Source organism: Clytia hemisphaerica, unplaced genomic scaffold (assembly GCF_902728285.1).
Source record: "Clytia hemisphaerica strain Z4C2 unplaced genomic scaffold, Clytia hemisphaerica genome assembly, whole genome shotgun sequence".
Taxonomy (NCBI): Eukaryota; Metazoa; Cnidaria; class Hydrozoa; order Leptothecata; family Clytiidae; genus Clytia; species Clytia hemisphaerica.
Genome location: NW_027103728.1, coordinates 1,653,780 through 1,680,067, shown reverse-complemented (window position 1 = coordinate 1,680,067; position 26,288 = coordinate 1,653,780). Strand labels below are relative to the sequence as shown.

The following is a 26,288-nucleotide window of genomic DNA, read 5'->3' as shown; positions in this document are numbered from 1 at the left end:
GCTTCTGCTGTGATCTGGTCCATGCTAGGTGATTTCCTGTTCCTCATCTTTTTGATAGTGTTTTGAACCTCCTGTAGCAATATGTCTGGGAACTCTCCTTCATCTCAACGGTTCCAAGAATGGACAGTATTTTATCTTGTATTATGTATATATTATGTTCGGATCTGATTTACTAAGCACATTCTTCATTTTCAATTTGAGGAAATTTGAGAGGGGAACACAGCTGTACAATAAATTTCCCTCTGTTATCAAGAGTCAATGTTCAATGTAGGGCTAGGCTTTTTGGAAAATAAATTTTTTCTAATTTTAGATTCCAAATATTCATAACAAAAAAATCAGATTATGGTTATATTTTTGTCAATATCATGGCTAGATTAGTAGAGTATGTTGCAGTTGTTGGCTTGAAGAGACCAACTGTTGATTCAACTCAATCACCTGAACTGCTTCGGAAATATCCCGAAACTGATCACAAAGATTTTCCTTTGCCACCAGATGTAATCTTCTTTTGCCAACCTGAAGGATGTGCTACAGCATCAAAACCATTCAGTATTCGCCAAATGAATTCATTTGTTTTCACTCTGACGGACAAGGAAACCGGAATCACTCGCTATGGAATTTGTTGCAACTTTTTTAGGCCTTGTCTTGGAGATATCCCTAAAAATAAAAATAGACTTGATAAAAGATTATCGACTAGCTCTAATGGATCCGCAAGCTCTGTTGATGATTCTGCATCTAATCCAGACACAGGGGTCGTAAGAAGAACTAATTCTAAAAAGAGGTTATGTAGGACGCACAGTACACCAGTAAATCCAGAAAGAGCTCAGAAAAACTTGCATAAAAACTCTGTTCTATGTTATTCTTTGACTAGTGTGTGCATAATATCAAGCTACCCATTCTTTTCGACATTTCGAGAGTGCTTGTTTGTCTTTCGTAAACTAGTAGACTCAAGGTGCGCTCAAAAGAACTTAGGACCATTATGGAGTAAAGAAAGTTTTGCCTTCTTTGACTCAAATCAAAACATTGGACAGTCATTACCGTTATTGGAGTGTAGAAACTGGTCATTGTTTTGTGACAATTCATTACTGAACTCACAACAGCTTAAATCTGAACTCTTGGAGATTGATGATTGGATAAGAAATTTCTTGAAAATTCCATTACCAATTGCTGGAGTAAATCGAGTGGAAGTTGAACTACTACCAAGACATATTCAACCACCATTGACATTTGCTTTACCTGAGAAAAGTAGATTTAGTTTCTTGGACTTCCCTATTCATTTACCTTTGGAATTGCTTGGCATTGAAACTTGTTTGAAAATTTTAACTTGTATCATGCTGGAACACAAGGTTTGTTCAACTTATTCTCCACTATAGTTCTTCCTCTATAAGGAAATACACTCTTGTTGTGCTTTCATATATAAAGGAATTTTATGATTAATTAAGCTGTTATGGTTACCAAACTCTGAATTCATCAAAACACCTGATTGCTTGTATGAAAAATATGCAATATATTTTTAAGTAAAGATTTTCCATGACTGATACTGTTCCAAGCAAAGTATTTTTTTATTTTTCAAGGTGGTACTGCAATCTAGCGACTACAATGCTCTATCAATCAGTGTGATGGCTTTAACATCAATGCTTTATCCTCTGGAATACATGTTTCCCATCATTCCTTTGTTACCGACGTGCATGAAAAATGCTGAGCAGGTATTGGGCTGTTCCATTAAAAAAACATACAGGGGGGGTGGACAAAGCTTTTCAAGGCAAAAGAAAATTATTGAAAATGTGTGAATACCCCCTGGAAAATGGTATAATTTCCAAAAAAACACTTGGAAAAATTCTCTTCATACCTAAAAGTGAGGGTGGACGAACTAAAATCAGTCTTTTACCCCCTGGAAATTTAAAAATAATATTTAACCCCAATGGAAAAATGAAAAAACACCCCCTGGAAATTTTTCTCAGATTACCCGGCTCTTGAAATGTTCGTCCACCCCCTGTATGGATAAAAAAATGAAATGGCCCATTTGTTTTGTTTCTTTTCATTATTTATGGCATGCTATGCATGGAAATATTTTTATCATATCAAAGTTATCAAAGTTATACTAGATAGATAGATGGATAGACATCTATCTAGTCTCATGTATGGCAAATATTTAGGCATGTACTAAGCATTACATTATTAAGCCTATGAAAAATGAATTTTCCTGATTTGCGCTGTTTTTCGCTTGGTTTCGATTTTACGGATTTTACAGATTTCGGGAATTCCCCTAAAATTTCCCTTGGAATATAAGCATCCGCAAAAACATTTAACAGCCTTGTCAAGCCCTCATCTATAGCCTCTCCAAGCCTTATTCGAAGTTTTTTATGCTTATAAAAAAAACAATGTGTATTAAAGAAGAAGTCATTGCTTCAAGCTGCTTCAAACTTTAATTTTCAAATAAACTTCTAGTTAGTACAATTCATGATATGCGCCATTGCAATGTCTTCTGACATTACATCACGGACCCAACAGTTGGTTGGTTGTAAGTGACCTAAAAGTGACGTAAAATCATTTAATATGTTGGTTCCGTTGACATTGCAATGGTGCATATCACGAATAGGCTGAATTTATACCCACTGTTACTAAATCTTATTCATTTTCTCTTCAGCTTCTTCTTGCGCCCACACCTTATGTTATTGGCATTCCATCAAGCTTCTTTGCATTAAAAACGAATTTTGAAGTTCCCACAGATGTCCTCATTGTAGACCTGGATACCAATAAGGTAAGGACTCTGAAGGAATCGTTAAATTGTTACAGTGTCTCGACCAGCACTTTCAGATGTTTGAATATGATAAATTAAATCTGTTTATTTAGATGAAGGTTTAAAATTTACCATAGAATTTCACATTAAAGTTTCTTTCACTCATTCACTTATTCTTGAATGTTTTCATTTTTTGTTCTTCAGATGTCGGTACCTCTACAAATGGATGAGATACCAAACCTCCCTGAACCTGAGGGAACAACTCTACGCAATCAACTAAGAAAAGTATAATTTACTATATAAAAAAACTATTCAATTAATTTGGTAGATAACTGTGTTGGGGACTGTGTTATTTTGCAGGAGAATAGGATTTTTTTTTCAACACAGTAATTATCCATTCGTAATATGAAAAAGTATTTATAGTTGTCAGAAAAATCTGCTCTTTAGCATGAAATTTGCACCCTTTGTCTACACTACTGATTTGAGAACCAATAATTCATTTTATGGATTGCATACAGTTCATTTGAATTTGTTTCTCTTCCAGTGTCTATCACACATGTCACTCTCTTCCCCACCTGTTGATCTCTACAACAACAAACCACCTGCGCCCACATCTCGTCTTCAAACAGAACATCCAGATGACGACAAATCAAGTCAATCGCTCTATGGCAATGATATGGATTCTGTTGATATTGCTGTCCGATCAGCGCTGGTCAAATTCTTTTGTTCACCAAATATTTTGTCGAATTTCACCAAACATACTAGAGTTCTTCGATTATATCCTCGACCTGTGGTTGCGTTCTTGAAGGATGTTTTTATCAGTTCAAGGAGTGAAGAGTCAAGTTACATCCGTGCCTTGGTTGATACCCAGGTAACATGGCCACCTTTTCAAAGGGTTATACAGTGGAGACTCCATAACTCAAACTATCACAGGGAACATTTTATTTGTTCGAGTTATAGAAAATTCTATTTATATTGACATGTTTATAAGGCATTGTTAACTGAAGGGACCAGATAACTAATTTGAGCTAAGGAAACATTCGAGCTATAGAGGCATTGTAGCTAAAAAAGTATTTGACTAATGGTGCCTTATTAATGAAAAGCCCAGACGATTTCAATTAAACGGAAGCGAAATCAGTCTGTCTCGATCAAATATTGATGCTATTTTCGGATTGGATTGTGGCTCGATTAGATTACATTCCGATCTATTGGAGAATTGAAACCGATGAGGGATTTCATACCGATATCAAATTGTACATAATTATGTCAATTAATCGTTTCTCTTAACCTTAGGCTGTGGAGTTTTTCGCTGAATATATGGTCAACCCAGACAACACTGTCTTCAGAAAAGTTCAAAATGGTAAATAAACTCCCCATATACTTTTTTTTTTTACATTGTTAATTTTCAAACAAGCTTGATATCCCAGAGCTACATTACTCGCGCTCTGTTTGTATACAGTTTCGCCTCAATGCTGTGATTTTCGTTTTTATTTCCACTCTTTCAGGAATTCTGGATCCCCGAATCATTGGGGACAAACCGAAATGGTACAGTCATTACGTGCAGCCATTATTCTTTCAAGTGCACAATCCACACTCAAGACTTGGTTGCGATCTTTACGAAGATTCGGACGATTCTGAATCGGACAGTGGTCAAATTCCTTCCACCATCGAAGAAGAGGGATCGATGTTAGGTAGTCAATTTCGTTCGATATTAGCAAAGACAAAAAACTTTCAACGTTTGTAGGACTTAATTTAAAACTTGGTATGGAAATTTTTTTCCCGGGTATAGACATTAGACGCGCGGGTGCTAGCGTAAGCAGAATTTAGATCAACAGAACTCATTCTATTTTTCATAAACAGAAGAAAAGGAGGGAATGAAGTCTTGCCCCACATCTCTTTCTATTTGAAACAAAAGATTTTTAATGAAAGATCTCCGTTAAAGAAGAAGTGGTCTTGGCCTGATCAAAGATCACAAGAAACTAAGTCTTTCCTCTATTTTGCGCAAACCTCCAACGAGCGCCAAACCTGAAACAAGAAATGAGGAGAGCGCCACCCTCTAATAAGCGGTATGTCCGAAAAGTGTGGCCACAAAGCTTAATTCAGTAGCTAATTAGATGAAAACTGGACTAGCAAATTTTACAATCGAATCAATTTATTACAGAGGACGATGAAGATGGAAACGATGACAACGTGCACGATTGCGATAACTGCAGCTGTTGTACAACTTCTGACGACACTGACGACACATCAGACGATGAAATCTTCGACCAAGCTCACGACTCAGCTTCCATGTTCGACTGTTCGTATTCAGGGACACCTCATCCTGAAATTGGACTTCCCAACAGTGTTATAACAATGCCTGCATATCGGTAAGACGACGACTTTTGTCTGAAATTATATACCATATTCTATATTATTCATTCACTTACAAGATTACGATTCAAAAACTTTGTTTACATGAAAACCGATTGAGGAGAGAATATTTTTACAATTTTTGAGAAACAAATGATTCAGTTAAAAAAAGCTTGTGCTCCAGATTGAATCCTGATTTAAGCTCTGAGGGAAGGAAATATGACCAAGCCTTGTTTAAACAGGATCTCAATTCCTATCTTTAAATGTTATTGTTTTCAGGTCAGAAGAAGATGTTTCAAACAGTGCCCCACAAAGTCGGAAAGCGTCATTGAATTCAAAAGACAGTGGCGGAGGGGCGAGCATTGATTCAACGCCCACTGATTCGCCTTCTTCCGAGAGAGCTCCCGTTAAACTGAGAAGTAAGTATCGTCCATCAAATTTATAGCTCTCTCTCTTATCGATTTTCGCGAGTGACATAATTGACATTTGATGTGGGTAGATTTTTCTCTTATAATTTGCTGTTTTTCGCATTAAAAATAGTTGGCTCCCCCTTTTAGGTATTGTTTAATTGAAATTCAAACAAAAATTAATTAGTATTTTTGGTGGTAATGATAGCATCTAGCTGTACCAAAATAAAATCATTTTATAAGTTAAAGCGGCACAGTTTGAACTTTATCTTTGTTTCTTCAGATTTTTTCGGCAGTATCCGCCCGAAGCTTCAATCTCGACTATCAATAGATTCGAACAGCAGTGTGGTTTCAATGACCAGCATGCAAAGCTTCAACACAGACCTCTCTTCACCTCAAACACATCTCTATAAAGCACAATCTATCTCTGCTATTCAAAAAAGCCGTAAGTCAATTTGTTGAGTAAGTGATAACACTTTAGTATTTCAATAGGAGGGACGTCTAGAGATACTTTATTGGGTTCGAGATAATGGACTGTTGCACCCTCTGACGCCATCTGTCATAGTCTCTTATGGCGGCTCTAAGAGCACCTTTTTTGAGTCCAGTTTCCCCCTACTTTACTCTTAGGTGCCAAATAAATGGGGGGTTGGAAAAAATTTTCAAATTAAATAAACAAGGGGGACCTAATTACCGGGGGGTTGGAAAATGGACCTTTAAAAACCTTAAAAAGGTTCAAAATAGACTAAATTTAGGCTGTTTAGAGTAAAACAAGGAACTTTCCTTTTGGTAGCTGGGAATTTTTTCAAAAATTAATAAACGGGGGGGGGGGTCCTAATAAGGTCCCCGGGGGGGTTGAAAAAAATTCGAAAAATTAACAGCGGGGGGGGGGGGGGCGTTTATTTGGCACCTAAGAGTACTCACTGTGTCTGGAAAAGTGAGTTTTCTAGATTGGCGTGCAACTAGCTTTGGTTTTCACAACAGAAGCTTCGTTGTGATTTGGGAAGAAGCACGGAAACAGTGCCCAGCAAATTGGAACCCAAGAGATTGGTTTTCTTGGACTTTGTAGAATGGTCTTGCCAAGACAGATTTTTAATCTTCCCAAAAGCCTGGCATAAGAACCATCAAGTTGTTTCTCTAAAAGTTTACATCATTGTTTACATCATTGTTTACATCATTGTTTACATCAATGTTTACATCATAGTTTACATCATAGTTTACATCATTGTTTACATCATAGTTGTTTTTCTAATAGTAGTTTACATCATTGTTTACATCATTGTTTACATCAAGTTGTTTTTCTATTAGTTTACATCATAGTTTACATCAAGTTGTTTTTCTAATAGTTTACATCATAGTTTACATCATAGTTTACATCATTGTTTACATCATTGTTTACATAATAGTTTACATCATTGTTTACATCATTGTTTACATCATTGTTTACATCATTGTTTACATCATTGTTTACATCATTGTTTATCATTGTTACATTGTTTACATCATTGTTTACATCATTGTTTACATAATTATTGTTTACATCATTGTTTACATCATTGTTTACATCATAGTTTACATCATAGTTTACATCATTGTTTACATCATTGTTTACATCAAGTTGTTTTTCTAATAGTTTACATCATTGTTTACATCATTGGTTACATCATTGTTTACATCATTGTTTACATCATTGTTTACATCATTGTTTACATCATTGTTTACATCATTGTTTACATCATTGTTTACATCATTGTTTACATCATTGTTTACATCATTGTTTACATCATTGTTTACATCATTGTTTACATCATAGTTTACATCATAGTTTACATCAAGTTGTTTTTCTAATAGTTCACATCATTGTTTACATCATAGTTGTTTTTCTAATAGTAGTTTACATCATTGTTTACATCATTGTTTACATCATTGCTTACATCATTGTTTACATCATTGTTTACATCATTGTTTACATCATTGTTTACATCATTGTTTACATCATTGTTTACATCATTGTTACATCATTGTTTACATCATTGTTTACATCAATTGTTTACATCATTGTTACATCATTGTTTACATCATTGTTTACATCATTTGTTTACATCATTGTTTACATCATTGTTTACATCATTGTTTACATCATTGTTTACATCATTGTTTACATCATTGTTTACATCATTGTTTACATCATTGTTTACATCATAGTGTACCATAATGTCACAACGATATCAACGTTTAATGGAAGTTTTGGTCTCTGATAATATATTTATCTAAAACTATTGAAAGATTATAAAACATTTAAATCCAAACAGTGGAAAAATCAAAACATTTACAACTTCGTACAATAACTTTCTCATAAATAATACCTATTTATACAAATCTAGTACAGCAATCAAAAATTCCAAAATTAAAAAAAAAAAGAAAAAGAATTCCAACAAGGGGTTTTTGTACAGCAACAACCATTGTTATTTCCAGTCATTTCACAGTGATCACCAGAATCGTTTCAGTCGGTGATTTTGATATACATGCTCCCTTCATTAAAATAGTATATATCAGCGCCACTCCTAAATCTCAAACTGTTAAAATCGATCCCGATACACGCATTATACCACCATCCATAGTTTCCAGAAATTTAGCTACAGGATCCTGTGTGCTTGTCGAAATCTTGATCCCTTGCTGAAAACCTCATAAGGTCGTGTGTTTTCCATAGATTACCAAGCTATTCGTCGCCCTCTACATAGTCACCTGTATGAAGTCGAAATCCATTCGTCTCATTCTCAACGTAAAAACCTTTGAAGATAACATACAAATAACGACCATCCTCCAATCGTATTTCAAGGCGAATCAAAGTGTTCAATTTCCCTTCCGTCTCTGTGTTCATATCAGTCAAGCCAAACCAATGTCCACCACTTGCATGGTCTACTTTATGCCAATACATGTATTTGGTGAAAGCTCCTTCAGAATTAGTGATAACTCTGTGTTGTATCTTTATCCATTGATTCGCAGTGTCTGACATATCACAATATTTTTGAGTGTCCTTGATAAGATAAATCCCTGATGTGAAACCCTGGTTCTTACCAACCGAACAACTCTAAAAACTTTCGAAAGGTTTTGAGACCTCCACGATATTGTTTGGTGATTGTCCAATAGAAACCGAAGTGTAAATTTCTGAATTCTCCTTTTCAATGTAGTCTTCGTCCTTTAACAGCAAGTCATAAATTGGACAAATGTATTGGCTAATGCTCGAAATTTCGACAACCACTGTAGACTTTACGAACGTACGCAAACCATATGTGAAGCATTTTAACTTGTTTCTCGCAACCATGGTCATTTTCGGCGTAACCGAAGAATTAATCGCGTAACCCTTCTTTTCCAATCGAAAAGCACTTCTGCATCCATCTGCAATAGTGTAAGGAATCAAAAAGTACATACATCAAACTTGATTTCAGATCCATGATCCAAAGTGCTTTCAAATTTCTAGAAGAACTATCTGCTCTTGGTTCGGCTACCTAATCAATACTCTGGCTGAAGAACCTCAAGTGTAACCAACCTTATTTACGCTTTGTCCAACTGTTTGCTAGCTGGTGTGACGAAGGAGAAGTGCTATTTCTATTTTCAACAATAAAATTAAAAAACAGAATAAGCATACACTACTGTTTTGATTTTCAAAATTAAGTTAATTTTTGATTTTTGATACTGTTTGTTATCAATATCAGTTCTTTCAGCCTCCATGCAGTGTAACAAGTGGATAGTCATAAAGTAGTTTGTTTTGTAAACATGAGCTAACCCTTCACCCTTCTGTCAAAGAAAATCTACATTAAAGTTCACAAATTTACATTTTGAAATACTAAGATTAGTTTACACCTTAAACTGCTTGAATTTATAAAGTTTACATTTTAGAATTTTTCAGATTAGTAAATCTTACACTTTGAAATACTTGAATTAGTAAGTTTTGCTCTTTGGAATATTTGAATTAGTAAATAGTTATAAATTCTTGTAAGAGCAAAACTTACATTTAAATTTAAAATACTTATCTCCAAAAGCTTTACCGTTTTTATAGCCCTGTTTCCATAGAAACCTTTGGAGCTACCCGTTGACCGTCACTGAAGATACTAAAAAACCCTAGAATTAAACTAACCGCTGAATAGTTTTCAAAAGCACAATTTTACGAATTTTTTTCAGCATTGGACAGGACGATCATGGAAGGTTTTGAATCTCTTCGAGGTGCATCCCAGAGTGTTTATAACAGGTCAGTTATCTGCCTCTTCTTTCTAAAGAAAGCAATTTCTCATCATTGACAGTTACCCCGGAGGATCCCTCCCTGCCAATTGCTTCCGGACAATTACACTCTTTGCTTTTACCCATGAAGAAAGTTCTTTGGAAAAGCATTTTTAAAACAGCTGTTCAGGGGCAATTGTTAAGATTGTTAAGATTATTAAACATTATGTCAAGGTCAAATAGGCAGTATTGTAACAATACAATATTTACAATCAAGGTCATGATATTTGGGAAAAAAGGGAAATTCACCGGGAAGTTTTGAAACCACAATCGATTTGTAAGTGCTCTAAAGTAGGTTCAAAGGGTAGAGTTTTAACTCTGAGTTTTAACGCTAGACTTAGCACTTAGGACCTTAGGATCTGAGGATCCAAAATACAAAAATAGTCCAATAAGGCTCAAAATATAGCCTGGAAGTCTGCCAACCCATCCCAAATTGAAATATTCGATTAAATTAAAGAGATAGCTCAAAGTCGACTTTCTCGCCGGAACTTTAAATCTTGAAAAAGGTTAAAATAACCGGAGTTTTCACTATATTTCAACCATGATTGTACGCAATCGATGAGGAAATTTCCTATAAAAATTACAAGTCTCGAAACACTACTAAGGATTGATAAGAATCGATTTAAAACAATGACCATGAGATTAAGGATAAACTAATGCAGATTTTAACCCATCGACATCATGGAAGCCGCAACTGTGAATATCCTATTCGAGGCTCAAATGAAGAATTTTAAAATATGTCTTTACTGCTCATTCTGGTCCTTACTTTAGAGATCAATGTTTTTTGCGTTTCAGTGAAAATCAACAAATGATAACAGAGGTGGTCGGTTACGTCAAGAACGGCGACGGTATTGGTTGGTTGAGTCAAAAGAAGTTGAGAAAGATTTTGAACCATGAACAACTGAGACAGTACCTGATCAATCAAATGGATATCGATCGAAGATATTCTGCCAATACTCTTCTTGATATTGTAAGTTTCTTCCTTTGGTGGGGGGGGGGGTGGAAAGCTGTCAGAACAGAGATATACACATGTCCAAGACACCTTTTTGGTAAACAATTTTCAGGTAGAAATGTATATTCATTCACCAAACAAAAGACCTGAAAAGACCGACAAAATTTTCAAAAAGTGATGTTGTGTTTTCTGAGAAATCGAAGCTGGAAACACAACGAAACACCAATCAACTGAACAATCATGAAAAGAAAACGAGACAAATAACGAGCAAAGTAATCTAAATCTAACCGGTAAAAATTTATCGCCGGTAAAAAAAAAATTTTGAAATCAGAGTCTCGAAATGTTTTTATGATTAATTTTCAGCATATTTCCAGAGGAGTCTATCGTGGCTACATGGAGTTGTTGAAACTGATCATTGAAGGTTACGAATACAGCACTCAATGGAAAGGACTGGCTGGTCTTGCGTCCGTTTTCGACTTTCTGGAAGTCACGCACCGATATTTCTGCGGTAAGCGCTATAAGGATGACGGCACGATGGAGAATAGTGAAGAGTTGGCTTCCCCTATTGTTGGGGAGAAGGCTGTGGTGAATGGGAAAGGTGAACGCACACATCGTCTCCAAGGTGCTGCCAATGAAGTCAATAGTACTGACAGTTTACATTTTCACAGAGGTATCATCTTCATTTCGTTTCATTTGTACCTGTTAGTTCTTTTAGCAGTGTAGTAAGCAGTTTCATAGTTTTTCTTTGATTTTCAACTAGCGCTTGTCATCAAATCTCAGGCCCTGATCTAGTTCTAAGGGTGGTGACCGAACTGGAAAAAACTGTCAGAAAGTGAAAAATGTCACTTTGACATTGCCTTGATTGTTTCTACTTGAAGTATGCCATGCAACAAACCATTGTAAAAAGTATGTTATTTCTATATTCAAAACTTTTCAAAAAATAACAGTTAAAAAAGAATTATCTAATTTTTAGATGAAGATTTGATTGAAGTTCCTGAAATGCATCACTCCTCATCATCCACACCAAAAGCCAAAAAATCTCCAGATCTGAGGAAGAAAACTTTACTCAACGATATGAAAGAAATGAAAGTACAGGATCAGAATCTCTACCTTGTCTGTAAGAGCAACTCCAGGTGAGCCCAGTTTTGTAAAAAAAAATTATCGGGATATTGGACATCCCCGCCAATAAGTCCCCCCGTTAAGGAATGTTTAAAACGCCGTCAAAAATGACGTCATTTTTTAAGATATCCCTTTGTGGTGTGTGAGTTTTGTTTGTCAGAAAAAATAAGGTTTATATTTTTCGTAAGTAATCGCACAGTTTCAGAAGACTGAAATCTAAAATAGACTTTATGATGCGTTGTAGAAGTCATTTTCTTCAATTGGCAAAGTGGCGAATTTTCATTATCATCTTGTCTTTTTTCTTCGCTTTAAACGTATCTTCAATGTCTTTCTAAAGTGCGATATCGTTTAAGACGACACTATACAATATATAATAATTTTTTAAGTTTTTGAATTAATCTTATAATATATTTCTGCTGCACTTTTTCAGTGGTAAGAAGCGTTTCTATAAGAACGAATTGCACGAAACAGTTCTAGAATCAGCCGGCAAAGGTGTCACTGGTACTGGTCGACGTTATCTCTACGAAGGTATTGTACGAAATCGCTCAACCATGTGGGATAACCTGGACTTCTGGGAACAATCTTTTCTGGATGCCGTTGCTGTTGAAAGAGAGGCTGCTGGCCTCGATTTGAACCCCAGTGAATTGATTGCTAGGTAAATTTAATTCACAGCAGAAAAAAACTAATACGGACCTCAAGCACAATGTAACCTTGCATTTCGGCTCATTTGAGAGCTTTCTCGAGCAAAATGTTATGTATTCAAAAAACTAAGTGCTTTGGGATTGGGATAAACCTCGCCAAATGTTATTTAGCTGCCTTTCTTTAAACGTGTTTTTTTCCGCGATAGATTGCCAGTAAACATCTAACCTATACTTAGCCCACTTTGTTGATAACTTATGTTAAACGTTTTTCGATATGAATTGAAATGGCGTCAGATATGCTAGTGGTGTTGCTTATTCTCGACCGATACAATAAATTTCTCCCTTCCACCAGATACAAAGCACTATCACCGAAGGAACGAAAAATCTTAGAAGAAGACGAAGATGAACTCTTGGGAATCTTGCTTCATAACATGATCGGCTATATGGTCTGTATGGGAGTCACTGAAAAAAATATCAAATTTAAGGTAAGGTTACATTAATCTAGTGCACACTCCGAGTATACTATAGTTGTTCGTTGGAAAGAAGTTTGCAAGTGGAGAAACTCTTCAACCTGATTGTGATCATTGTTGAAGATTTTGGGAAGTTAAAACCCTCATTATTCAATAAAGAATCTTCAGTCTTATTAACGTCGTCTAAATTTGTAAACTTCTAACCACTGTTTTCTTTCTTTCCCCAAGGTGCGAAGATTGTTAGCCAAAGCTCACATCGGTATAGCACAAAGTCAGCGTGTTGATAAACTGCTGTCCAATTTGACTGGAGTCACCGGTAATGATATCGATCTGTTGGTCCCTCGAAGTAAACGAATCAAAATTCAAAACTTTGTCGTTCACCTGGGTGATACGCAGTCTGGCCTCATGTTCTTTCTCGAGGTAAGTACTTCATTATGTCATGTGTATTCTTCACTTTATTCCTCGAACTTCCCCATCTTTTTTCAGTACAGACCCTATCACGTAAAAGAGATGGAATATTGTCATTCTCGACAATAGGTACGTCTATAGTTTTTTTGTGCCTGCGACATGCTTTGAAAAAAGTCTGTCTCTAATATCTTAATATTATTCGGAAAGGTTTGTGGTCAACCCCGAGGCTACTCCAATATCAGCAAATTGATAGATTAGAAAAAATGAGGCGTTTGCTTGTGTAGAAATTTTCATCAGTATCCAATATCTTTATATACACCTACTAATTGTCCTAATGATAAATTCACCACCATGACAGGTTCGTGAAGATTGTTTGGTGTTGAAAAGCACACAAGGGAATGTCATTGAGCGATGGTGGTATGAAAATGTGGTCAATTTGAGTTGTTCACCAAAAACCAAAGTACTTTGTGTTTGGATACGAACTGGTGAAGAAACTGACCTCCAAAAAATCTGCACTAAAAAGGTAAATCACTTTCCCATAAGCTTTCTTCTTTTTAACAGCTAATTTCATAGTTTCTTTACCAGCAGAAAACTTGTTCTTAGCATCTTACTGGACGAATCTAACTACATTTCGGGACAGAACTGGTTTATCCAGCTCCAATATTGATTTCTGGGGGAGAAGGGGGAATGGCACTTCTGTCCACGATTGTAGATGAATTTGCTCAGATTTTGAACTAATGACCTCACTAACAAAATAACCCTGTTTTGATGATAATTATTTGTATTGTTTTAATTGTCAGTGTAAAGCCTTGTACGATTCCATCAAAGACAGTATGAAGAAAGCTGCTGAAAGGTTGAACAAAGAGGGTGCAGGTATGTTCAGTGCCTTTTCTTTTTTTTCTTCCGCATAAATGATTTTGAATGATTTTTATAAAAGTTGGATTTGATTAGTTAACGGCCACGGCTGTAACTATTTTGGACACTTAGGTCCTATCGTTGTCACCAACCGAAAAAAAATTGATAATAATGATATTTCGACCTGACCGATAAGCGGTAGCGCCCTCAGGGTCCTTGGATTCAGTTATATTCCACTGTGATGCATCGATTCCAATGATTCAGTTTTGATTTTCTTACTTTCAGGGATCAATTTAGTCAATGATTACAAAGTCGTGGTAAGCTTATACTTCTTCTCCTAACCATCAACCTTTGACGTTTTTCATGATGCTTTTACACAATTTTACACTAATATTACTTTCCTTACTTTAAAATCAAATATTTACATTCGTTCATTTCATTCTTTATGATATCTTTTTTCTTATAAGGACACCATCTCTGGCGATCAAGGAATCTTGAAAGTATCACTGGAAGGTGTTTCCGTTGTCTTCGTTGAAAGAAAGGTATACTCAAAAATGAATCAAAACATAAAACACGTTTTCTTTGAACGATATTTCGATCTTTACAGGTATTTATCAAGTTTTGTGGTTTTAGAGTCAAAATATGAATGATGTTTTTCTTGCTTTACAATACAATTTATGTGACAAGGGCACATACTCGTCCAAAAGCAAATTTATACAACAAGCTTGTCTTATTTTCTTGTCACATGTATTTCGTTCCTTTACATAGAACGAATATTTAGAATGTCCCGTCTATCCTATTATATTTATTTCAGCTTTGTGTAGATGTCAAGCAACTCAAGAATTGTTGCGCCAAGCAGCACACTTTGATCGTTGAAGAATACGGTAGGATGATTTCATAGAAAATAACTTTTTAAGAACAGAGAATTTCATTCGACGAAATTCAGTTGCCTGTAAATACCGGAAACGCCAAAATATACTGTTTTTAATGAATTTTGACATTTTTGGTAACTTTTGATAATAGGAATAACCAAGAAAATGTTCCTATTTGAAAGCTCACAATATCTTGATAAACATATATACTTAATACTATCCAACCCGATAGTCAGATCTGTCATTAACCCTTATTGAAGGCTCCTCTTCCGATAGCTATCAAACAATCTTCATATCTGTTTATTCTACTTTTCTTTACAGTTCCTCACAACCAGAGTGTAGTCAAACATCAGTTCTTCAGCGAAGAGGTTTGGTTCTTTACATTATCTTTGTTGTTGTTTTACATTATCTTTGCTCTAACTTCACCTGCTTGTTCCTTGCCTGCACCAACAAATTTTTTCAATGCTCAGTATTTATGTGCAGAACTATATGTGAGCGGCAGAGTTTTCGACAAACAGGTCAGATCGCTACGAAGTCTCCGCTAAAAAGACTTTGGTTGGCTTTCTATATTGCCAAATTCACCAATTTAGTTCGCGTCAAAATATTGTTCTGTTCTTATTTGCAATTTTCGGTGTAAAGCATTCTCTCATTTCAATTTTTCAGGCAAACGAGATTTGTTACGCCATCTTGTGTCTGTTCTCCTACATTGCAGCAGCCAAAAATACATCTCATTCTTCATCTGGTGGAACCATTTCCTCTGGTCATAACTCTGATCAGTAGAAATGAACTATGGTGAGAGGGATATGGACATAGTAATGTGTTGGTTATCCTGTGCTGGGCACAAAACGTTTCTTGGACGCCTAATGGACGCTTTCTAGACGTCTAGAGGCAGAAAGACGTGGTATTGTCTCTTCAAATCAATATTCTCACTAGTGAAATCAAAGATGGCACAAAATCTCCTTTAGACTTCTAATGGACGTTTCCTTGGATGTTTAGAGGTAGAAAGGCGTGATATTGTCTCCTCTAATCATTGTTCTCACCAGTAGAAATGGAAGAGGACACAAAATGTTCTTTGAATGTCTAATTGACGTTTTCTGGACGTCCAGTGGTAAGAAATCGTGAATGGAACTCCCATTGGACAACTAAAGGGGTGTCCAATGAACGGCTCTTAGAAAAAGGAAAGAATCATTTGGCTAATAAAGACTTCACATGAAGAAAAGTCTTGCTGACTTAATTATATAATTACACGATGTGATACGCATCATCTGTGTATCCTATACTCCTCACACCTCATTAGCAATCAGAAAAGATCGATAGGTGATTTCATACCATAAATTAAACGCAGCAATTTAGAAATTGCCAAGATTGCAATAGCACCACATTTATTAGATTAGTTTAGTGATGCACAACTATTTTTTTATAGGACTTTCTATACGAAGTGCACACAATATTTTTCGTTTTGGGTTTCTTTCATCATCAGTGTCAAGAATTTGATCCTCAAATCTTTGCGTCGGCATATTTCTTGCTTGAATTTATTTTATTTTATAACAAAACAAATTAATGCACAACCATTTTTTTATAGGACTTTCTATAAGAAGTGCTTCACTAATTTTCGTTTTGGGTTTCTTTCATCATCAGATCAATGTCCTAGAAATTGTGAAGAAAATGTCAAGAAATTTCATCCTCGAATCTATTCGTCGGCATATTTCCTGCTTGAATTTAGTTTATTTTATAACAAAACAAATTAATTTAGAAATTACTATAATGCTGACAAATGAGAAATATTTATATGTTACGACTTGACCAATTTGTTATTAATTTTTGCAATAAAATGGATATTTTTTCAATGACTATATATTTTTTGTTTTGTTTTGTTTTATTACGCATAATGTCGAACTCGAATGTCTATTCAAAGCGTTTGAAAATTATTGAAATAAACTAGGGGAGGGGGCGGGGGAGGTACTACCCTTGCGGACCGACGGGGATGTTTCGCTAAGGTTCGAAAAATAGACCCTACGTGGGACCCATTTTTTTTAACCTTGCCAAAATTTGCGGAAAAGTGACCCTGAATGGGACTGAAATTCCAAAATTTTCGACTGTTTTTCCAAAATCGGTACCTTACGATTAAATGATTTTCCTATTTTAGTGTTCTTGCGACCCTACCTGGGTCTCATTGACTTGAAAAAGGTACCCTGGCCAGCGGAACATCCTCGTACCTATTTTGCCCAGGTGCCCCGGGGAAAAAGAGCTGCAAAGAATATTATAACCAAATATACACCCCTTTGTTGAAAACAAGTAACTTAAATTATTTACTTTTAGTGGCACTTGCTTTCAAATGTTTTGAATAGACAATTATTGTAATTTAAATGTAAATATTTTTTATTTATTTAGAATTTATCTTTTAATTTTAGTATCTCTAATTACTTCTTCACGGATTATATAAAAATAAAGGAATACAATGAAAATGGGAGGGTTTCATAACGCTGGACCTCTCGAATGAATTTCTTTTCATTTCGAACCCTAACAGGCTTTAATAAAGGCTTTTCTGATTAGACTAATTAGATTAGTTCGACCTTATCTAAATCTCTGACTCGAACCCCTTGCACAGTTTGAAATATTTCTGGGTTCTCCTTGGGGTCCTAATCTAGAAACAACTTTGCATTTAGTTTTTCCTGAACCTACGCTAACAAATTAATGTTCGTTTTTTCAGTGAAAATGAAATACAAACTAAAATGAAGAAAATATGAAAAACAATATGTAGTCATGGAGACCAACATCGCGTTTTGTGGTGCTGGCTTTCTTGGTATCTATCACATTGGAGTGGTGTCATGTCTCAAAGCGCATGCGCAAAAACTCCTTGACAACATCAACAAATATGGTGGCTGTTCTGCGGGTGCTTTGGCTGCATGTATGTTGCTATGCGACATCAACATGGAGGCTTGTGTACAATTCGTGATGAATCAAGCATCCAAAGTTCACCAAAGCCTTCTTGGCCCAATGAGCAGAAATTTCGATATTTGTACACATATCAGGAAGTCTTGTGCCAAACATCTACCAGCAGATGCATATGAGAGAGCTAGTGGCAAATTATTTGTTTCGTTGACAAGAGCTCGTGATTTACAGAATGTCATTGTTTCACAATATAACTCCAACGATGACTTGATTGATGTAAAGTTTTTTTACCTTTTTTACGTGACTGTCTCAATCACCACGGCAAAAGCAACTTATTAAATCGGGTTTGTTGACTTGGTCAAAGGTTGACTTATTTAGACTTATGCTCAATCTTAGAAGGGAATTATTGCAATATTTAGAATATATGATACTTCATCTTACGCTCCGTTCTATTAAAAGCTATTCATAGTAGCCTCTAGGTTGTAAGTCAACATTTAATTTCGTTTCAAGATCATTTGCTGTTTCTTTTTTCAGGCTTTGATATGTACTTGTTTCGTGCCTGTCTTTTGTGGTGTGATACCTCCCAAATTCCAAGGAGTGGTAAGAATGGTGAAACTTTCATCAACTTGTTCTTCTCTTCGAATTTGAAACGACATTTCCTAGCGATTCCTGGCACGATGTTTGTCAGAGAGCATTTAATTTATTACCCGTCACCAAAGGCACTATGCTAAAAATAGGGTGCGTTTAACTGTAAGGGAAGGCATTAATGTCAGCATTGATACAACTCTCTCATATTGGACCCCTTCTCAACTCAATCTTTGATATTTAAATTCAATAGACGTGTTAACCTGTTAGGGTTCATAACAAAATTACATTCTAAGAATTTTAAAAGTCACTACGCTCGAAATAGGTTGTGTTTAAGGGTCAGGAAAGGCAGTAATGTCAACATTGACATGTGTGAATGTTATATTTCGGCAGGCTTACTTCGATGGTGGACTGACAAATAATCTACCGCAACATTTCGAAGGGACCACTATAACTGTCTCACCGTTCGGCGGTGAAAATGATATTTGCCCGAACGACCGCCACCAGTCGAGCGGTCAGTTCGATATGAGAAACACTAACATGCAGTTCAGTTGCCACAATTTGTATCGAATGTCCAGAGCAATGTTCCCTCCTGATAATGAAGTTTTGACCAGGATGTGCCAACAAGGTTTCAATGATGCATTGAAATACTTGAACAAGACATGTAAGCCTATTATTTCCAGTATTCACCTTTTAATACATGCTCTCGGAGTGTTTCATTAGTTATTTTTTTGACATAGCTCCTTATTACTGATGACCTCCATTACATCGGACTATTCTTCCGTGTTTGTGTTCTCTGGAAAACATATTCCTAATTTGTAATGAAACATGTTTCCTTAGATCATGACTATTTGAATCTTGACATTGCCCTTCAATTTCCTCTTGCCGAATGCCTCGACCTCGATCCAAAACGAGACCAAGATGACGTCACTGATGGAATCCAAGATGGCGCTGCGAGTGGCGTGGAGAGTGATTCTGCTGCTTATATTAGTGAAGCAGAGCAAATTATTATCACAGAAAAAGCACTTCGTAATATCATTTCACCAGTCGAGCTTAATGAAAGTAAGTTTGTTTCTGAATCATATTTAAGATTTCTACCTCATGGCAATTTTCATGTTCCTGAAAGTAAAGTCAAGTTTCTTTCTCTCTTGTTTGTATGATGCGAATCGGCCACCAAACAAAATCACGTCCGCAGGTTTTTTCAAGTGAGAAACTCTTGACGTTATTAAATGTAAGTAAGGAAGCATGGTACACTATTATTTACTTCTTTTTTTTCGATTTAAGTGAAAAAAAAGTTAGATGTAGTTGTAAGTTAAAAGGGTCCCATCGCAGACGCTAGAATTTGCAAAGCAAAGGAGTTTTCCAAGTCTTATTCACATCTCAAAGCAAATGGATGCGTGCAGTCTTCCAATCTTCCATGGGTCTCATTTCTATCCTACTATCAACTCTCATAATTCTGACCGGCTTTACTATTCCCTTTGTAGTCTTACGAAAAACGAAGGAGACACTTGACAGTGAGAAATTGAATTGGTACTTCCTTCAGATGTTCATCACTATGTCTGATTGGACCAGAAAACCCTGCAAATATACATCAACATATGTCCTGGACTTCTCCAAAAGAATGTAAGCGATTTCTTTCTATTCAGAAATAATCAGTTTTTGAACCCTTTTTGTATTGTTTCCAAGTTTTTATCTTTGTAAACCATTGGTACCATACATTTTGTGTTAGTTGCTTCTTTAACTTTTATATCCTCTTTGAAGTATTTATTCATGAGAGTGAATGCTAGTACTTAGGCTCATAATATTTATCATACTTGCATCTTATCAAGGTTGGCTGGACTACTACCAAAAATCCAATGGGTTGGCTCGAAGAATGATTACACTCAGCGACTCATTGATCTTGTCACCAAGGGATTCCATGCGTATAAAGAAACTACACATTTTGAATGGTAAAATATACCTCCCCATCTTTGGAGAAAGAACAACAAAGGAACAATTTTCTTGACGTTTGAATTCCATTATTTTAAAGAGTTTAATCGAACGTCTAGGTTTGTTAAACCATTCTTTCAACCTTAACGTCTAGATTAAGTAATTAGGTTAAGTAGTCTAGGGTAATTAACCTTGTAAGACCTTGTCTGATAGCATATTGGGAATTGTACCCTCTTTTCTATATTTTAGGCATCCGACAATCAAAGCAGAGGACCAGATTAATATCCAATTCAGTAAGTGTTTCTTTTTCTTGTTTAAATTCTGAAATGATAGATATTCAGTCAAAAGAAGGAAAACAGATATATCGAAGAAAAGAAAACAATTTAAAAAGTTATGTTAACATAATTTCACATTTTGCAGGTAGAGATCGACTAAAAAGCTTGGGAGACGCATTAAAGATCGTCCCTAAAGCAATATCCCCAAAACCCTCTCGAAAGAAAGTCACCTTTCATGATGACCCTCAGTACAGTGGATATCAGACCGACATTGAGGATACACACGATGATAATGATCTGGATGACGGTCAAGAACATGTGGTGGGTGTGACGTCAATTCTGGATACTGAAGCTGATGATGACCTGGATCAAGATTTTTTGTATTTTTCGACACCTGTTCTTAAACGAAGTCAAGAGAATTTGATGAGTATTGAAGAAGATTTGGTTGTGTTTGAAAACGAGGCTGATCAATCTGCTGAGTCAGCATCTTCTAGTTTGACGGATTCGTTGAAAGATGTAGTAGCACGTGGTGTAGGTTATATCTTCACTAAATCCCTTGGTTTGGATTAAAATGAAATGAATTTCTTCTAAAATTTTCTTTTCGCATTTTCTCTTTTTTTGATGCTCAAATATACTTTCTTAGACATCTTTTAATAAAGAGTTTCTGAAAATACGATTCTTTTTGCAAACAACTTCGAGCTTTCATAACCACTGGCTGGTCGATTATTCAATTTTATTTCAATTATTTATTTTATAAAATCAAAATTCAAGTCAAAATATTACGTTAATTTATTTTCATTAAATATTATATTCTCGGGCTGTTCGTATTATTATTCAATTATAACGTTTATACCGTCTAATAATTTAAAACGAAAAAACAACATATTTTTGTATGCAACAATTTATTAGAATGTTTGAACAAGTTATTGTTAACAATGATTCCTTTGACAATCCATTCCTAAATTTCAATGTGACCAATTGATTTAACTTTAACACTCTGTTTTGGCAGCTACTTACGCTCGACTCCGTTTGGTTTACATCGTCTGGGCAGGTAGCTCGTTTAAGATCTGGTCGAATTATTGGGGTAGTATAACTATGGCAAGCAGGACATTTCATCACAATTGCCTGACTCAAAGTGTCCCCTTGGCATAGCTCATAGTGTTTGATTTTTACAGTCCATTTTTATATTAAAATATTCATATTTTCCAGTAAATAACAAAAAATCAAAATCATCAGTATGGTTGACATCAATAGTAAAATCAATTCGTATTATAAACACATGCAAAGACATTTCCAATCACACGGCCGTACTAAAGATTTTGTTGGACATTCTTCAAAGGTAATGGTTGTTTCAGTTCTTATTTTCGTTCGTTCGTTCGTTTGTCCGTTCGTCCGTTCGTCCGTTCGTCCGTCCGTCCGTCCGTCCGTTCGTTCGTTCGTTCGTTCGTTCGTTCGTTCGTTCGTTCGTTCGTTCGTTCGTTCGTTCGTTCGTTCGTTCGTTCGTTCGTTCGTTCGTTCGTTCGTTCGTTCGTTCGTTGCTTCTCTCTTTTACGAAAAATTACTTTTTTTCCAGGTGCATTCTGTGGGTTGGAGTTGTGGTGGACGCCATCTTGCTTCTTGTTCGTTCGATAAAACTGTCAGTGTCTACACATTGGAAAAAGAACGTCTAGTAAGTACATCAATAATACAATGTAGGTAAGTATTTCAGGGTTAATTAAATTCGTGAAAATCATTTTTTGGCACAAAATGTATTTCTATATGGATATCAGTTACAGCTTTGCGCTTTCAATTCTTTCTATCCTTCTATTACAATGGCGAGGAATTTATGAAGAAGACTTTTTTTGGCAAGGTTCCATTTTGAAGTTGTTGAAGTTAAATGTATTATTTTTGGATAGTGTTTACGCGTAAGTAAAATAGATAGTGTCGACATTTTACACCGGTATTCCTGTAATCTAGGACTTTAAGACAGTTTTTCGATTGTTTTCATAGGGTCTACGGCCAGCCAGCTCGACTATCTAAAAACTGAACGGAGCATAGGAAGGAGCGGGGATTCGAATCGCGATACCCTGGTTTGTATGATTTTAACTACTTTGCCATCGCTCCAATCTTTCTTTTATTAACAGGTGAAAGAATGTACAATGAAAGGTCACAGTGACAGTGTCGATCAATTATGTTGGCATCCGACCAATCCAAATCTGCTGGTGTCTGCTTCAGGCGATAAAACCATAAGAGTGTGGGACGCAAGGAGTGAGTCTTCAAATACACCCTTTATATAAAAACATGACGCTCGAATTTTGGTCAAAACCTAGGAACAAATTAAGATGATGCTAGCCTCAGACTTATGAAAAATAATGATTTGAATCCCGTTCTAGCCAATAAGTGGATAAGGTACTTTAGGTGTACAAACTTTCGCGATTTTCGCGAATTTTGGCCCTTTTCGCGGAAGTAAATGTCTTTAAAAATTCTAGGAAGGGCCATTCGCGAAAGTTTATGCTCGTGAAAAATGATTGACAAAATCTGTAAAACTTCAAACTTTGAATAAAATGTAACTTTTATGGCACTTTTTAGCCTGCTAAAAGACTAATTAGTCAAAGGACAAATGTTTCCAGCCAATCCAAGAAGTATTTGTCCCTCTAAGCCATTTTTTCATGTGAAAATTCTCAATTTTACGGCTTGATTCGCGAAGGTTTATGCTCGCGAAAAATATTTTCCGTTAAATTCGCGAAAGTAAATGCCGTAAATTTCGCGATTTTTCGTCCTCGCGAAAATTTCTGCTGGCGAAAGTTTGTACACCTAAAGTAAACTATAAACATAACATACATAAACAACTTGTTTTTAGATAGTAGCAACAGCAAATGTACAGATGTGGTCAGTACCAAGGGTGAAAATATCAATATATGTTGGAGTCCCAATGGAAATACTATAGCTGTCGGGAATAAGGTATCCTCATTTTTATCAGCTAAATTCTTTCAGGCTGAATTCTTTTAGAACTCCGACTACCATTTTTGGAGAACGTTTATCTTCTATTAAGCTGTGCTAAACAATGCTACATTCAAGATTGAACCAAAAGCAATCGTTTCTTTTTTCATAGGAAGATTTAATAACTTTCATCGACACAAGAACATTCAAAATAATGAGAGAAGAACAATTCAAATTTGAAGTAAGTTTTTGCTAATTATCGAATGGTATTATTTGTTATTGGGGTACACTTGGCGTAATTTCGAACGAAGGGTGGATTTCTTTGAATATCGGCGTTCGGAAGCTGCTTATGATTCAAAAGAAGAACGCTGATTTCAATGTTGTTTTTCTCTAAGTATTCATCGCATGTCACTGTAATTCTTTCACGTTTAGGTGAACGAAATATCTTGGAATAACACCAACGATCTTTTCTTTCTAACCAACGGTCATGGATGTGTTATTATATTAAAGTAAGACCTTTTCCTGAGTGTTTTCTTAGAAACGAATGACATAGAAAGGACATGTGTTGAAAAAACTCGATGATAATATCTACAAATTGATTCTATATGGTAAACGATTTCGGAAATATTTCTTACATCAATTCTACCGTGTGAGCCGAGAAAAACAATTGGCCTAACAAATTGTCCTATAAAATCCTTGGGCTTCTATTATTTAATAAGTAGATCCATCGTTCCTTCTCTCTCTCATTTCAGTTATCCAAATTTGAAGCAAATTCAAACATTGAATGCACACCCTGCAAATTGTATTTGTATCAAGTTCGATCCAAAGGGAAAGTAAGTACTCCTAGATTTAAATTTCCCATAAAGAATTACTTGACACATGCTTATAATGCACATGTTTTAATGTTTTTGGTTTCTCATAACAAGTGTCTGGTGCGTGTACTTATATTTTCAAACCGACTTATTAGCATTTATTTAAACCCTAACACTGCCTTGGTTCCTTTTTCTTTTCTATTCAGATATTTTGCAACTGGAAGTGCTGACGCTTTGGTTAGCCTGTGGGATTTAGACGAATTATGTTGTGTTCGCTGTTTTTCAAGGCTAGAGTAAGTGATTTTTTTGCTTTATTTTCTGGAATGATGATAGCAAATTCATCTTTTTAAGAAAATTAAAAGACATTTTTTATTATTTTGAGAATTTCGTGGTTCGACCTGTATTCTGTGTTCAAGGAAAATACCACTTGCGGGATTTAAGGGGGTTCTCCCTTTGGTGTTAACTTTGCTGTATATCTAGCTGCATTTATTTACCATGACAATTCAATTTCTTCTTTTCAGTTGGCCAGTGCGAACGATCAGTTTCAGCCACGACGGACAAATGCTTGCGTCAGCATCCGAAGACCTCCTTATCGACATCGTACGTCTTTCTTGTTTTGAATTGTTCGTGCACTTTTAGTTGAATTATCCTCCATACGTGTCACTGTAATTCTTCTAAATTCATGTCACCAAATCTCCATTTTGAGCTGCTTTGAGATGTAACTGAAAATTCTCTATTGATATTTCGTATATTGACGGATAGAAAACTTAAAACGTAAAAACAGCAAATTGATCAGAAAAATGAAGCGACTGTTTATGTAGAAATTTTCCTCGTCCTCAACATTGACGGGTAAAAAGGCACATCAGCATAGCAAGTCGCGTGCTACTTCCCGACAATCATCAAACAACAGTTTTGTGAATTCACAATTGTGAATAACCAAAAGAATATGCTTAACCCAGTGGCACTTTTCTTTTTAGGCCATGGTTGAAACTGGTGAGAAGATAGCTGAGGTACCATGCTCAACTCCTACATTCACTGTAGCGTGGCATCCGAAAGAACCAATACTCGCTTTTGCCTGTGATGACAAGGTAAAATAAACTTTAATCAAACTTACATATCGCTTCCCCTCCCTTCGTGCCTACAAATTAGGTACACTTCAAATTAGCGGACGTTTTTCTTATTTACAAAGGATATCTACTTCTAATTGGAGTCGGGCTTGTATTGCGTTTGGTTCTAACATATATAGTCTAGCAAGACGACTAATTCAGACAAAGTAGAAATAAAACAAAGAGTAATGAAGGGAACAAATTTTAGTTAGTTTATACAAACTGAATCCCGTAACAATAATCGTATTATCATATAACGCCTATACTACTGTATTACACGCATTATAAACAACTCCAGTCTAATCTAACATGTTTCTGACTCTTTTCTCACAGGACAAGCATGATCGAGATGCTGGTACTATCAAACTGTTTGGTCTTCAAAGCTCATCTTGATGAAATATCAACGTATAGAATGGAATTGATCGAGACAAGAGGCCAGTTTGCACTGGAAATCTTTCTTAAAGGATTTATGCGAGTCTTCATTTGTGAGTGACACGTGGTTAGGTACAGTCGGTGATACCATGGTAACAACAGTTTGTGACACAAACATTTTATAGGGTTTTTAATGTTTTGTAAATTTTTATGTCAAGAAAAGGAAAAAAGATAACATCCTCAATTTTTAGTTGCTTCGATTTTAATGCTTTTTGATCTCGCAAGAATATACCAAAAGACCTTGGTGTCT

At 35.7% G+C, this 26,288-nt stretch overlaps 4 protein-coding genes across 4 annotated transcripts in view; 3 read left to right on the top strand and 1 right to left on the bottom strand.

Moving 5' to 3' along the window:
* Positions 1-26,288, bottom strand: part of LOC136804983 (choline dehydrogenase, mitochondrial-like) — a 291,737-nt gene that overhangs the window by 108,292 nt on the left and 157,157 nt on the right. The window lies entirely within an intron of this gene.
* Positions 312-15,891, top strand: LOC136804978 (MAP kinase-activating death domain protein-like). Its single transcript, XM_067061509.1, has 24 exons — positions 312-1,343; positions 1,572-1,703; positions 2,645-2,758; positions 2,942-3,022; positions 3,282-3,608; positions 4,031-4,097; positions 4,243-4,428; positions 4,899-5,106; positions 5,369-5,508; positions 5,780-5,941; positions 9,676-9,742; positions 10,567-10,741; positions 11,087-11,393; positions 11,697-11,856; positions 12,273-12,497; positions 12,836-12,968; positions 13,182-13,373; positions 13,720-13,884; positions 14,162-14,234; positions 14,502-14,533; positions 14,684-14,758; positions 15,031-15,100; positions 15,410-15,456; positions 15,752-15,891. Exons 1-24 carry the CDS (start codon positions 366-368, stop codon positions 15,866-15,868), a joined length of 4,233 nt encoding a protein of 1,410 aa, XP_066917610.1. The 5' UTR covers positions 312-365; the 3' UTR covers positions 15,869-15,891.
* On the top strand, positions 17,797-21,708 carry LOC136804977 (uncharacterized). Its single transcript, XM_067061508.1, has 8 exons — positions 17,797-18,256; positions 18,515-18,580; positions 18,959-19,229; positions 19,406-19,627; positions 20,050-20,188; positions 20,395-20,514; positions 20,744-20,787; positions 20,915-21,708. Exons 1-8 carry the CDS (start codon positions 17,852-17,854, stop codon positions 21,337-21,339), a joined length of 1,692 nt encoding a protein of 563 aa, XP_066917609.1. The 5' UTR covers positions 17,797-17,851; the 3' UTR covers positions 21,340-21,708.
* LOC136804976 (THO complex subunit 3-like) lies at positions 21,973-26,228 on the top strand. The gene is made up of 11 exons (XM_067061506.1): positions 21,973-22,108; positions 22,343-22,438; positions 22,893-23,016; positions 23,609-23,709; positions 23,861-23,929; positions 24,121-24,197; positions 24,441-24,521; positions 24,707-24,793; positions 25,022-25,100; positions 25,478-25,588; positions 25,940-26,228. The coding sequence occupies exons 1-11, from the start codon at positions 22,007-22,009 to the stop codon at positions 25,997-25,999; spliced, it is 987 nt and encodes a 328-aa protein (XP_066917607.1). The 5' UTR covers positions 21,973-22,006; the 3' UTR covers positions 26,000-26,228.